This window comes from Pseudonaja textilis, chromosome 9 (assembly GCF_049901715.1).
Source record: "Pseudonaja textilis isolate UNSWEBS1 chromosome 9, rPseTex1.2, whole genome shotgun sequence".
NCBI lineage: Eukaryota > Metazoa > Chordata > Lepidosauria > Squamata > Elapidae > Pseudonaja > Pseudonaja textilis.
The window spans coordinates 6,773,973-6,789,109 of NC_141998.1; the positions used below are offsets into that span (position 1 = coordinate 6,773,973).

The window sequence follows — 15,137 nt, forward strand, 5'->3', positions numbered from 1 at the left end:
TGTTTTTTTTTCCTGTTTACATTTAAATTTATGTGCTATTTTTATACCTGTTTCTTCACTCACACTATGTTGGTCTATGACCTTAATGGAGATTTGAAATGATTTGATTGGAGCTTCAATCATACGCATTTTTTTCCTTTGCAATTTTGTCTTGTGGTCGTTGTTTTTGTGACTATTATGCCTAATATAATTTCTGCAAATTACTTATGGCAGTACAGTATGTGCACTTTGATGCAGATGTTCTAATAGATTTGCTTTTAAGCTTGACAAATTGCACAGCAAAACTCAGAAAATTGGGTTGTTTTTTTTTTAATGGATAGCTGAATTTGAGTTTGTATTGTGGTTCAAAAGCATGACATGAAAAAAAAAGCAATCAGTGAAAGGAAGAGAATTTCAGGTGGAATATATTATCATCTGGATCTGCTATACAACCCATGAATGAGATAAAGTGATTGCATTTGGCAGCATCTTAAGGCAAAGCATGGAAGGATGGTTTTTCAGCTTTTAAGAAGGAAAATTCCAGTAAATTATTAAGAAAAAACCTCCTCCTAATAAGAGTCATTGGGCAGTAGACATAATAATTAAGGTTATGTTCCTGGCAGCTCAATCAAAGATATTTGAATCTGAGCAAAGAATTGGACTTGATGGTCTCAGTGGGCCCCTAACTTATTAAGTGATTCTATGTGGCTTTGGAATGTCTTTTTATCAATCCCTGAAGCACTATGAAATTGAATACAAGCTGTCTGTATTCCCATAAGTAAATTAATAATGCACAAAGAGAACTTCCAACTTTCTTCAACTCATTCCTCACAATAATTACTGAAGCAGTGCTATTCAAGCTGGAAAATTAAGTCATTGGGCTCAAAGTAAAGAAGATTGCTCACCTTAATCCAGCAACTAGGAGGAATAATGTTCCTTTCACTATTTCCATCACCTTCTAAAAGCTGAATCCCATTTCTTCCTGCTTGGAATTAAAATGAGATGCAGACTCTGCTTTGCACCCCAAAAGATGTTTATTTAGAGCATGGGTCCCCAAACTTGGCAACTTTAAGACTAGTGGACTTCCACTCCCAGAATTTTCCAGCCAGCTATCCTGGGAGTTGGAGTCCACAAGTCTTAAAGTTGCCAAGTTTGGAGACCTCTGGTCTAGATTCACATTTTACAAGAGATTACCTATAAGGACCTCTACACCCTAACAGTTCATCCAATATGTGAAATCAGGGATGCACAATTTGAGACCCCAGAGGACTGTAGTGGATGCCACAATGGGAAGGCAGCCTACTCAACCTGAAAAATACCTTTTGCTGAACCCCATATTGAAACCAAACTAACTACATTGTACATCATGAGAACCCAGTCAGCATTTTCCAACCCATTCTCTGCCATCATGTTACTCTTTCAGATGGTGCTTAACAAAAGCATATCCACTGAAAATGATTCAATTTCAAAGGAAGTGAATGCTTTTATGCCAGGGGTACCAAACTCAAGGCCCATGGGCCAGATCTGGCCAACAGGGCCACCCTGGAAACACTGAAGGGCTGGCCCATGGTGCTTCTGTCAGCAAAAATGGAGCTCCACGGCCTTCCCGAGCTCCATTTTTGTCTGCGATGGCCTCCTGCAGCCCTCTGCCAGCAAAAATGGAGCTTGCCCTTGTTCCGAGCACTGTTTTCGCTGGCAGTGGGCTGCAGGATGCCGTTGCAGCCAAAAACAGATGCTGAACTGGCCACACCCACCCTGGCCACTCCCCCTGCCCCCTCGAGGTAAACACAACCCTGATGCGGTCCTCAATGAAATGGGGTTTGACATCCCTGTTATGTGCCAAATTGCATTTAAGATGGAGGTTCCAGGTCTAAAAGACTGATAAAACTTCTGTGTTGTCCGATTCTGCCTCACTGACTAAAGCCGAAACCTCATGTCTTTGTTATTATCACACTCCAGAGTTATTAGCTTATTCTGGAAAGTGGTGCTTTGGGGCCTCCACGTTTTAATGCATCAATCAGGGGGCCATAATTCTGTCACTACATATGTTAAATGGGTGTATGTGATTGCCTAGCATTGAGAAAATAGAGAGAATCACATTACGGTATTCATGAGTGTTCTTTGGATAATCCCTCAGTATGGATAGTGAGGACACTTGGCAGCAACTCGAGAAATGGCTGAGGAAACAGATTGACCAAATCGCTCTGCAAAGTCTACCTGGGCAATCGATTTCATGGTAGCAAAGTTAGTGTGGAGTGCGAGGTGGATGAAGACATACAAACCCCCGAGAGACCTGGATCACTGACAGTGTTATTTACCAAAAGATTGGGCTCCAACCGTTCAGATAACATAAATAGGGATTGTACTGATAGGTGTGGTATACAGAAAGTGCTAGGGTAGCCCTAGAGAAATTGTTCTCTCTGAAGAGTGGGAGAGGCGAGTTCTTCTCCAGTTCTCCAAGCTCAGAGGCCAGTTGTTTCCTCTTGGTCTTATATCTTCTGTTCTGGAACCAGATCTTCACTTGGGTTTCGGTGAGCTTCAGGTTCTTGGCAAGATGGGCTCGTTCAGGAGCAGAGAGGTATTTCTGGTGGCTGAACTTCCGTTCGAGCTCAATGACCTGGCTGTGGGAGAAAGCGGCCCGTGAACGCTTCAGCTGCTTGGGGGTTCTCATAAAGGGCTTGGAGGAAGGCTCACAGTTTGGCTGATGGATGTCTGGATCTAGCAGGTGGGAAAAGATGGGTACAACTTCAGCAATGGCTCTTCAGAAGAGGGCAGACAGTTTCACTTGGCATCATTCAAGACACAAAGATGGAATAAACCTACGAATACTGGCGTTTCCCCTTGAGTGCCATACCATAATACCGTTGGGTTAATTTAGCATGCTGGGCAACCCACTCAAAGGGGTTTTTATTGAGCAGCAAACCATGGTTAAATGATGGCCTAGTACCATGATGGCGAACCTATATCATGAATGCTACAAGTGGCACACAGAGCCATTTGTGCTGGCATGCAAGCCTCAGGCAAACATACCTCGTTGGGCATGTGAGTGCCTCACAGCTGATTTTTCGGCTGGTTTGAGGCCTTTTCAGCCTTCCTGAGGCTTGGAAAAAGCCTCTGAAAGGCTTTTCAGGATTAATAGGCACGTTTGGTCACTTCCTGTAATACCGGAAGTGACGAAATGGGCTTATTATCATTCTGAAAAGCCTTGCAGAGGCTTTTTCCAAGCCTCTGGGAGGCCGAAAAGGCCCCAAACCAGCCGAAAAATCAGCTGTGAGGCGCAGTGCAGGTAAGGGGGTAGCAGTGGGGGTTGGCAGGGGGTTGCATGCGCATGCGTAGGAGGCATGGGGGATATGCACATTGCATTCTGGGTGCTGGCACGCAAGTGCGCGTGAGCTAATGCCCGCACAATTTTTGGCACAGGAGCCCAAAAAGGTTAGCCACCACTGGCCTAGTGCAAAGTGAATACTAAGCTGTGAATAAACACATTTGTTTAGTTCACGCTGCAGTAAAGTGTGTAAAAAAAAATTATTATCTTCTGCTGTACTGTTGTATAAGTCTTTCACAAGGTAATACATATTTTTTCACACTATCAGTTTGAATAATACAAGCACTTCTGGTGCAGTTGTGCGAGAAGAAGTTGCTAAATCATGGAAAATTTTCTGACAGTGAGAACAATTAATCAATGGAACACCTTGCCTCTCAGAGTTGTGGGTCCTCTGTCACTGGAAGTTTTCAGAAATATACCTGATAACCATTTGACTGGGATGCTATAAGGCAGGGGTGTCCAACCTTGGCAACTTTAAGGCTTTGCTGGCTGAGGAATTCTGGGAGTTGAAGTCCACAAGTCTTAAAGTTGCCAAGGTTGGACACCCCTGCTATAAGGTCTCCTACCTTGAGCAAAGGTTTGGACCTCTGAGATCTCTTTCAGCCCTATGATTTTATATTCTATTATAATGTTGATTAGGATCTCACAAATCTTGTCAACAGCTAAACAAGGTTGGGCAGTTAATGGTTGGATAAGAAACCATCAGGAAAACTCAATAAAATGGGAAAATATATGCAGGGAAAATAGTAGTATATACACTAAGAGAAAATATAATTTAATAATATAATCCAAATAAATCAAGACAGTAGATGGGAATTTAGGATTAGGTAATTAAACTGTATTATTAATATTAATAGTGTGTTAAAGTATATTATGAATTTAGAATAATAAGGATTAGAAATTGTGTGAGATTTTGAGATGCACTTTCGGGATTGATTAAATATTGTTAATATTTGGCATTATTATTTAACCCTACACATTTGGAATATTGAAGTTATGGTGGAACTATGAATAATTCTCAAAAAATGTTAAATAATAGTATTTAGGGACTATAAATAGAGGGCGCAAAGAAATGTTATTTATGTTTAAATGAATGAATTAATGGGAAAATGTGAAATGGATTATGAAAAGAGACTAGCATTGTTGAAGTTGTGGAAGTTGGAAGATTAGAATTACACATACATATTTGTAATATTATTATTACTGTTGCTTAAAAAAGAGGTGACCCAGTCAATGCAATGTTCACAAAATATGTATGTTTATATTGAAAAATTAAAAAAAAACTTATTTGAAAAAAAAAGAAAGAAAATCTCAGGCTCATGGGCTAGTTTGCAAAGAGACAAAACAGAAGAAAGAGTTACAAAGAAAAGGAGTTGACAGGAGTTGCACTTCCAACACACGAGTGTTTTTATCTAGACATGGATGTAAATTTAAACCATTATGATTCACTTTCTTTGATAGATTCATTTTCCATGACTTTACTGCTAGTATGATTCAAATTGAAAATGTGGAAAAATATTGATTACTTAATACCTATATTTTGTAAAAATATCTATGCAGCAGTACAGGAGAAGTTAAGAATTTGTCAGCAAAGTTTACTAGCGGATCTTTTGCTGTTTTTTTATTATTATTATTTTAAATTTGGAGAATTATTTGGCAAACAGGAAAGAGTTTCCATAAATGCAGTTTGAAGTCTAACAACATTGGCCTCCATCCCTTCACCTTTGTATGAATGTATTTAATTTATATAGCTGCCTATCGCAAACCATCATCAACCAACAATCATAAAACAATGAAAACTCAATACAAAAAAAGAAAAAGAAATTAAATACAAATAGCAGCCAAGATAGTACAATTAAAGGAATGTGAAACATCTATATTTGTTTTGACCAGAGAGGATTCTTTAGATCTGTGCATGTATACTCCACATGAAACATTTCACAATGGGACCCTTTTCTCTAAGGAGAGTACAATGGCTCCTCTGGACATATTTATCATCCCCAACAAACAAACCTACAAGAGAGGCGGAGAAATAAGAAGTCACCTCAACTTTCCAGCAATCTTGAGAAGAGTTTGAATTCAATTTCCTCTATTACTTAACTAGGGATCTAGGGGTGACATGATAGCAGTGTTCCAATATCTCAAGAGCTGCCACAAAGAAGAGGGAGTCAAACTATTCTCCAAAGCACCTGACGGCAGGACAAGAAGCAATGGGTGGTAGCTAATCAAGGAGAGAAGCAACTTAGAACTAAGGAGAAATTTCCTGACAGTTAGAACAATTAAACAGTGGAACAACTTGCCTCCAGAAGTTGTGGATGCTCCAACAGTGGAAGTTTTTAAGAAGAGATTGGACAACCAGTTGCCTGAAATGGTATAAGGCAGGGGTCTTCAAACTTGACAGCTTTAAGACTTGTGGACTTCAACTCCCAGAATTCCTCCTCCAGTCATGTTAGCTCAGGAATTCTGGGAGTTGAAGTCCATAAGTCTTAAACTTGCCAAGTTTGAAGACCCTTGGAATAGAGTTTCCTGTTTAAGCAGTGGGTTGGACTAGAACAGGGGTCTCCAACCTTGGCAACTTTAAGACTTGTGGACTTCAACTCCCAGAATTCCTCACCCAGCAAAGCTGTCCACAAGTTGAAGTCCATAAGTCTTAAAGTTACTAAGGTTGGAGACCTCTGGACTAGAAGAGCTCCAAGGTGCCTCCCAACATCTATTAGCTGATGTTCTATACAACATAGAAACCACTTTTGCACCAGGCATTAAGTTTGGGGTATTTGGGTTCTCTGAATTTCATGCTAAGTTTATGGTTTTGGCTGCGGGACCCCTGCCAACACAGTTAAGTTCTGAGACAATGTAGAAGGACGCTTGTGTGAGAACGGGATGACAAGAAAACCAGAAGGCACAACAGGTGATACGTTTTGGTCGAAAGGATTAGTCGGAAAAGATGCTCCCAGGCCCCGTTTTCTTCTTTTTTTTTGGCATCCATTCAACCGGCCGCGGGGGAAGTAGAGGCAGGGATCCCGAGTGGCAGAGTCGTGCTCAGGATGTCGTGAGAACCCGGCACTTTTGCGAGAACCCCAAGAGTTCACCTTACCTGTTGCATCCGTTTCGGAGGCTCGGGGGGCTCCGAGAAGGCTGAGATCGCTCGGGCCGGTCTCCCCGGGAGAAGCTCCGTCGGGGCGAGGCGGGCGCGGTGCCTTTCCTGCCTGGGGCTCCGCGCTGGAAGCCTCCCCCGCCTCGCTCTTGCGCAGGATGTCCTGGATGAGAAACGAAGTCAATGGCTTGGGAGGGGCCCCCACGACGGCCCCGTCGCCCCCATCTGCGGGCGGCGGCAGCCGCGGCGGGCGAGCGCTGGCGGAAAGGCGCTGCCGGTCGCTCTCCATCAGCCCCGGGCGCTCCGCGCAAAGTTTGGCACGCTTGTCCGCTGAGGTTCCCCCCCAACCCCACCCCCGCACGTCGGGAGGGTCGCTTATGTAGCTGGGCGGAGAGGAGGCGAGCCCTCCTCGCTGGGGATTGGTGCCTCCGGACCCGAGATACGCCTCGTGGGCTTCTCCACCCAACAAGCCACCCCCCCCCATGACCTCCGCCGTGCGCTTCGGGCCAGCTCGTCCCTCCCTGCCTCCCTGCCTCCTTTTCTTGCGCGGGATGCTCTAACAAGGGATGGTCCTGGAGGCAGCGCTACTACCGGCAGTAGTGTTTGTAGTCAAAGCACTGGGGACGGTCAGGTGCGCATTTTCCTTCGGACTGAAAGGGAAGACCTCCCGGGGGGCCTACTTCAGCTTTCCCCAAGTGCGCACCCTCCAGTTGGGTGGGACGGTGGGAGGTCAGGTTATACTTATCCAGAGGTGGAAATCTCGGGGCGGTTGTCCTCAGCTCAGTCTCGTTGACCTTGGTGGGTATTCTTCGTTGGGCAGATCTTATCCTGGGTTTATCTGGGCTGAGAGAAAGACCTTGCTGCTTCACCCTGGAGTTCAGGGTCGAATTTCAAAACTAATGCCTAGAGCCTTGCAACTTCTCTTGGACTAATCACAAAAAACACCCCATTCCCCAATCTTACATTTACCCAGATATTTTTCCTGGCAGAATAATCTTTGGCCACCAGCTCAGAAATAAGAGCAGGTGCTTGATTTCCAGATATCCCTATGTTGAAAAAAAACGAAAAACAAATGTTTTGTTTCAATAACACTTTTGAAAAAAATAATAATATTCATTTCATTATTTTAAAAACTAATTAAAGGAAATCTTTGCACAATCCTTCACCTTCTGAGCCCCTCCATGATCCGTAGGACTACAATGCCCATTATCCCCAATGGCATGTCCTTCACACTGACTGAAGATTATGGGAGCTACAGTCTAGCATTTTGAACCCAACCCGATGGAGAGCTTCTTTTTGTGTGTCTCTAGGAAGTGGGAGTTCTACAGCGACAATTGAAGTGTACCGCAACAAATCTGGAAGTGATACGCACATATAAATGTAATAAATAAATAAAAATAAAAAAAACTAGCTGCAATCTCCACAGTTAGTCTGTTGAGCACTATAGTCCAATACTGCCATCTTTATATATTTGTTTTATTATTATTACATTTTTATGGCGATCATCTTCCCTACTATGTGCCTCTTAAACCTGTGTATACCACTAAACCCTGAGACGTCCCATTTACTAGGATATATTTTAGCATCGAGCAATATAGTTCAGGTTGGAACAAATTGAGGAAGGCAGATAAATGCGTTTAAATTGGAAACCTTCTCCACTAACTGTAGTGTCTTTATTTCAAAATTAAGATAGAGGATGATGCTTCCCTTCTCCTTTAAAACAGGAAGATTTTTTAGATCTGATAAGAATATGGCATCATAAAGAAGGACATTTGTAGCTCAGGACTGAAATGAGGTGCTCTCTGGTTGTTTTCTTGCAGATGTTTGATTACCTAACTAGGTAACATCATTTGTGCTAGAAGTGTTTGTGGGGTGGAAGAGGAGGATGAGGAAGGAAGAAGAGGATGAGGAAGAAGAAGAAAAAGTAGAGGAGGAGGAGGAAGAAGAGGAAGAAGAGGAGAAGAGGAAGAAGGGGAAGAGGAGGAGGAGGAGGAGGAAGAAGAAGGAGGAGGAGGAGGAGGAGTACTATGAGGTCCTTGGCAGTCTCTGAGCTTAGATGTTTTTTTGCAGATATTTCACTAACCAAACTAAGTAAGATGTTACCTGATTTGGGTAATGAAACATCTGCCAGAAAACAACCAAACTCTGAGAACACCAAGGACCCCACAAGATCTCAAAATCTCAAGTGGGAGATATATTTTTTTTTCCTATTTAAGCTTCCTCTGAGGGAACAGTCATCATAAATTCAAGACTATCTTCCTCTCTGGTGGGAATGCTCTCCATCCAGCCCAAAATAAACATGCAGAAAATGCACTGTTAAAAAGCCAGATGTAGGAACCGTCTTTCAACCAGGGTAATGGATGGAGAGGATCTACTTCAAGAATGTCTTGAAGACTGACATTATTTCTTAAGTATCCCAAAGAGCATTGACCTGTTTAAATGCTGATCCTTTGAGTAAGTGTTTAACAGATGGCACGCCTTGTCCGAAAGAACTCTGACAAGCAACAGTTGGCTTAATTCAGCTTAACAATTACTCTATAATTAATGTCAATAAATGCCTGGGTCGATTAAGCAGATAATTTCTCCTATGCTTTCCGCTGAATGGGTTTTCTCTGTAACCATTCATCTCACCTTTCTATTCTCTGTGACATTTTTAGGGACTGTCAGGAGCTGACAATAACTCCACACCGTGATCCTCTTAACAGCTGCAGAGGAAAGATTTATGCAGCAACAGGAAACCCAGAGTATAATAGGGGCAGGTTTTGGCCATCACTCTGCCCTGAAGTGGGCTGCAACACCCCCCCCTACACCCACCCCCTCCTTCCCAGCTTCTGGAGAGGAAATTAAGACCTGTGGCTGGCTGTTGAAATGCTTAGATGGTGTGCAGGCTGGGTGGCCCGTGGGATGATGCTTTTGTAATATGCTCAACCGCTTAGCAGGAGTTCTTCCACCTGTAACGCACATTGTTAATGTTTGCTCTACGCCTATGGGAAATGACCTTCTAACACCCCAACAGAAGCAGTTCAGTTTGGGACAGTGAAAGGATCAACTCGAGACCTCCAGCAATGGCTGCCAAGCTGTTTTGTTGGAGGGATACATAGATTCTAGAGTTACGGGTTTCTCTGATGGAGTCGTCTATCAGGTAGACAAGAAGCAACGGGTGGAAACTGATCAAGGAGAGAAGCAACCTAGAACTAAGGAGGACTTTCCTGACAGGGAGAACAAGTAATCAGTAGAACAACTTGCCTCTAGAAGTTGTGAATGCTCCAACACTGGAAGTGTTTAAGAAGAGATTGGATAAAATATTTGTCTGAAATGGTGTAGGACAGTGGTGGCTAACCTTTTTTTGGCTCCCGTGCTGATAATTGCGTGCTGTTCCCCCCTATGCCCCCTGTGCATGCATGCATGACCCCCCTTGCACGCCATGCATCTCTGCGCATGCATGCGTGATTCCCCCCTCATCCCCCCTTTTGCAAATTAGAGCTCCACCTGGCCCAAACACAGCCACTTTGAAAGGAAGTAGGCCATAACATTTCATTTTCTTCTTTCTTTAGTTTTCTTCTGGAAAAGTTTTATTGGTTTGGTTTGGTTTTGTCTGTGATATTTTATTTAGCATCTGGTACCAAACTGGGATGTTGGAATGTGTTAAAATGTGCTTTGAATGTTATAATACAAACCCGGACTATGTACTTGTACCTTGATAAGGGTAGTCTGTAGGGCATGGTCAAAGGAATCAATGGTAGCCACAAAGATGCAGTTTTTATGTCTGGACCTTCTTAACGTTTTGACCATAACTGGCAAACCCCTTTATCCTGAAATGAATGCCAGATACATAAGTTGCATTGTGACATCACACTTTTTGCAATTCTCCTCTATGCTTCCTCCATGGATATTCATGCTCATTTATTTAGTGTATGATGAGAACCTGACAAAAGAGGAGTAAATGAGCTGTGGTGGCGCAGTGGTTAAAATGCAGTATTGCAGGCTGATACTGCTCACTCACTGCCAGGAGTTTGATCCTGACTGGCTCAAGGTTGATTTCAGACTTCCATCCTTCTGAGGTCAGTCAGATGAGGACCTAGATTGCTGGAGGCAAGAGGCTGACACTATAAACTGCTTAAAGAGGGCTGTAGAGCACTGTGAAGTGGTGTGTAAGTCTAGGAAGGAAGGAAGGAAGGGAAGGCACTGGTGGCACAGTGGTTAGAATGCAATATTGCAGGCTAATTCTGCCCACCTCCAGGAGTTCGGTCCTGACTGTCTCAAGGTTGACTCAGCCTTCCATCCTCATTTTTCCAACCTTGGATTGTTAGGAGCAGTATGCTGACTGTAAACCACTTAGAGAGGTCTGTAAAGCACTGTGAAGTGGTATAAAAGTCTAAGTAGTATTGCTTGGGAAGGAAAGAAGGAAGGAAGGAAGGAAGGAAGGAGTGTTGGTGCAGCGGTTAGAATGCTGTATTGCAGGCTAACTCTGCTCACAGCCAGGAAGTTCGATTCTCCCTAAGGTGGGTAAAATGAGGACCCAGATTGTTGAGGGGGGCATAGGCTGACTCTGTAAACCACTTACAGAGGGCTGTGAAAGCATTGTGAAGTGGTATATAAGTCTAAGTGCTATTGCTATTGCTAAGCATGTCCACACAATCCACATAATTATATTAAAACTTCAAGGGGGGCATGGCAGTGTCCTCATAATTGGATGCCCCATGGCGATCGCCTCTGGCGGTTGCTTTGTGTTAGATCTTCTAGGGCAGAATTCCACAACGTTTCTGGCTTTGTGGATTGATGGGTGGGAGGGAGGAGGGAGGGGATGGTTCCTGCAAGTGGCCGGCAAGCATGTGTGTTTGTGCAGCTCTTATTTCTTCAAGCGGCATGCATGCACCCCTGATGCTCAGGAGAATGAGTACATGTATGCCAGCCCCTCAGAGCTCACAGGTTCCTAGGAAAGGCACGAAACGTTTAACAGTTTGCATATCAGCACCACAGTCACAACAAGGGGAATCTTTCCATCCCCAAGGATACAGAGCAAAGGAACTTCTTCCAGTATCACACCTAATTCTGTTCAATTTTGACCAGGCAAAGGAGGCCGGTCAAAACCAGATGCTTTGGTAGAGGGATCACTAATGGTCAGGCCACCAGAAGGTACCGTGGGCCATTCCTCTCTCCAGGCATTCTCGGGGTTAAACTAGGCAGGCGTTAAGTGAATAGCTGTTTTCCAAGCTGGCCTACGAGATTTCAATCTTGGGATGGATGGGAGGCCCTTGGCGTTCAGCATCTTTGGTCATAATGTTCAAACTGCCTTGGAGGGTTATCTTGGAGGATTTGACTACTGTTTGCAATTCTTGAAATGCATGCTCTTATTAATAAGCTGGTTTGGGAAGCTGTCTAGCCTTAAAGGCAGTTGTAAAATAGGTAATTGGCCAATTTTAGGAAAGAAAGAGACAGCTTGACAGATGAGGTAGCTTGCTTTAGAAATGCTGTGAATGTGAACAGTTGCAGGAACTGGGCCTGGCTAGTCTAGTGAAGAGAAGGACCAGGGGAGACAGGATAGTAATATTCCAATATTTGAGGAGAGGCCACAGGGAGGGTGAAGGGGTCAAGCTATTCTCCAAAGCACCCAAGGCCAGATAAGGAATAATGGATGGAAACTGAACAAGGGAGAGATTCAATCTGGAAATAAGGAGCAATTTTCTATAAGTGAGAACATTCAACTAATGGAACAGAAATTGCCTTCTGAAGTTGTGGGAGCTTCATCACTGGAAGTTTTCAAGAAGAGATAGGACTGCCATCTGTCAGAAATGGTGTAGGGTCTCCTTGCTTGGGTGTGTGGGTTGGACTAGGTGACCTACAAGGTCCCTTCCAACTCTGTTAATCTGTTCTGAGATTATTTTGCTCTCTACATTGTCCAAGACTGGAACACAAAGCATCCCATTTGGAGAAAGGACAAAAGCTAGAAGGTTGCAAGAAATAATTCCCTACAGGGCTTCAGTGCATGTGTGTGTGTGTGTGTGTGTGTGTGTGTGTGTGTGTTTTATAGAAAGAATATTAGTTCATGTATTTTCTCCATTGGTTGTATGAACGAATATGGGTGGGACTTGACTACAACCATCAGTGGTGGGATTCAAATGTTTTTACTACCGGGCGTGGCTTGGTGGGCGTGGCAGGAGAAGGGTACTGCAAAATCCCCATTCCCTCCCCACCCCACTAACCTGCTTTCCAGCTCCGTTCTCCTGTGCAGGGCAACCAAAGAAGACACAGCCGATCAGCTGGGACTCGATGGGAGGCAAAGAATAGATGAGGGCCAGTCAGAGGTGGTATTTGCTGGTTCTCCGAACTACTCAAAATTTCTGCTACCGGTCCAGAACTGGTCAGAACCGGCTGAATACCACCTCTGACAACCATTCCTTCAGTAACTGTTCGAAGTTACCATGTCACCGGAAAAAGTGGCTTATGACTGCTTTTCATACTTATGACAGTTGCAGCAGTCCCACTGTCACTGGAACAAAATTTGGGTGCAGCATCCCTGTGAGTCACGTGATCAAAATTCAGTTGCTTGCCCACTGGCATGTTTTATGACATCTGCAGGTCATAGGATCATCCCTCTGACAAGCCAAGTCAAGGGGGAAGCCAGATTCCTTTAAGAATTGTGTTGCTAACTTAACAACGGCAGTGATTCACTGGTGGGAAGAAAGCTCACAAATGAGCTTAAACTCCATGCCAGCATTCCAGCAATCCTCCTTTCCAGGCAATAACTCCAAGACAGACATCTCTCAAAGACTGCTTTATTTGGATAGCAACTGGCACTGACTTCCTTGCAATATTCAAACTACAAATCCATCCCCACTTGGCCCTCATCACATCACGTGGCGCAGTCACGATCCGCCCTAAAGTAAAATCCTTATTTCCTTCTGCACCATACTCAATGACCTTGAACTGACAAAATAATTTCATTTTGTCTACTTAGAGCTACTCAGTTGAATTTCCCCACTCCGACTTTCTCAGGCTTGAGGCAGCGTGGGAGCAACGAATCTCAATATGGCTTCCAAAGCTGACATTCACTTAACAACGCTCTTGTTCAGTAATATAAATTTTTTGGCTCAATTATGGTAGTAAGTCAATGAATAGAATAGAATAGAATAGAATAGAATAGAATAGAACCAAATAGAATAGAATAGAATAGAATAGAATAGAATAGAATAGAATAGAATAGAATAGAATAGAATAGAATAGAAGGAAAGAATGGAATGGAATGGAATGGAATAGAATAGAATAGAATAGAATAGAATAGAATAGAATAGAATAGAATAGAATAGAACAGAACAGAACAGAACAGAACAGAATAGAATAGAAGGAAAGAATAGAAGGAAAGAATAGAATAGAATAGAACAGAATAGAAGGAAAGAATAGAACAGAACAGAACAGAATAGAATAGAATAGAAGGAGAATAGAATAGAACAGAACAGAACAGAATAGAAGGAAAGAATAGAATAGAATAACAGAATAGAATAGAACAGAACAGAATAGAATAGAACAGAACAGAATAGCAGAATAGAATAGAATAGAACAGAACAGAATAGAATAGAATAGAATAGAATAGAATAGAATGAAAGAACAGAATAGAACAGAATAACAGAATAGAATAGAATAGAACAGAATAACAGAATAGAATAGAACAGAACAGAACAGAATAGAATACAACAGACTAGAATAGAATAGAACAGAATAACAGAATAGAATAGAATAGAATAGAATGAAAGAACAGAATAGAACAGAATAACAGAATAGAATAGAATAGAACAGAATAACAGAATAGAACAGAACAGAATAGAACAGAATAGAATAACAGACTAGAATAGAATAGAACATAATAACACAATAGAATAGAACAGAACAGAATAGAACAGAACAGAACAGAACAGAATAGAATATGGAAGGGACCTTGGAGGTCTTCTAGTCCAACCCCCTGCTCAAGCAGGAGAACCTATACTATTTCTGACAAGTGACCGTTCAATCTCCTCTTAAAAACCTCCAGTGATGAAGCGCCCACTGTTTCTGGTGGCAAGCCCTTACACTGGTTAATTGTCCTCACTGTCAGGAAATTCCTCCTCAATCCCAGGTTGCTTCTCTCCTTGATTAGTTTCCATCCCTTCTTTCTTCTCCTGCCCTCTGGTGCTTTGGAGAATAGCTTGACCCCTTCCTGTTCTTTGTGCAGCTTTATTAAGTTTTTCATAAATGGAATTTCTCCCACGAAACAGTTCAATTTTCCTGCTTATAAAGCCCAACTTTCCCTGTTGGCAGGATATAGATACCATCTCTACATTCTGATAACAACGGGTGCAGCAGTCGGAATTAATACTTTTAGAGGGGGTTTCTTTTATTTTTTTGCAAGTTTGCCGCTTTGTGGCCTCCGTGGGTACTGCACAATTCAAACCCTGCTCCGTTTGGAGGAAAAAGCAAATCAGAATAGAACAGAATAAAGCTGGAAGGGACTTTGGAGGTCTTCTAGTCCAACCCCCTGCTCAAGCAGGAGAACCTATACTATTTCAGATAAGTAGTTGTCTAATTTCTTCTTAAAAACCTCCAGTGATGAAGAGCTCATCATAACCAAGTTACTCTGCTTCTCGGTTTCACTGGGTGGGTGTCTTACGAAGAGATTGCTTTGAAGAAGATCTACAAAGCTTTCACTTTAAAGCTTTGGCATGTTTCGTTTCACTATATTTTATTGAACAGTTCATTTATTTCATT

General features: G+C 42.8%; 1 protein-coding gene across 1 annotated transcript; it reads right to left on the bottom strand.

Moving 5' to 3' along the window:
• Positions 1-296: 296 nt before the first annotated feature.
• On the bottom strand, positions 297-6,760 carry NKX3-1 (NK3 homeobox 1). Its single transcript, XM_026714987.2, has 2 exons — positions 6,399-6,760; positions 297-2,697 (listed from the first exon to the last, which is right to left on the bottom strand). The coding sequence occupies exons 1-2, from the start codon at positions 6,685-6,687 to the stop codon at positions 2,294-2,296; spliced, it is 693 nt and encodes a 230-aa protein (XP_026570772.2). The 5' UTR covers positions 6,688-6,760; the 3' UTR covers positions 297-2,293.
• Between the last annotated feature and the right edge of the window lie 8,377 nt (positions 6,761-15,137).

Excerpts from the sequence above, each read along its gene's own strand:
- NKX3-1 (XM_026714987.2), bottom strand. The coding sequence starts at position 6,687 with ATGGAGAGCGACCGGCAGCGCCTTTCCGCCAGCGCTCGCCCGCCGCGG. Across the intron at positions 2,698-6,398 it reads CTCCGAAACGGATGCAACAG|ATCCAGACATCCATCAGCCA; the intron begins GTAAGGTGAACT and ends CCCACCTGCTAG.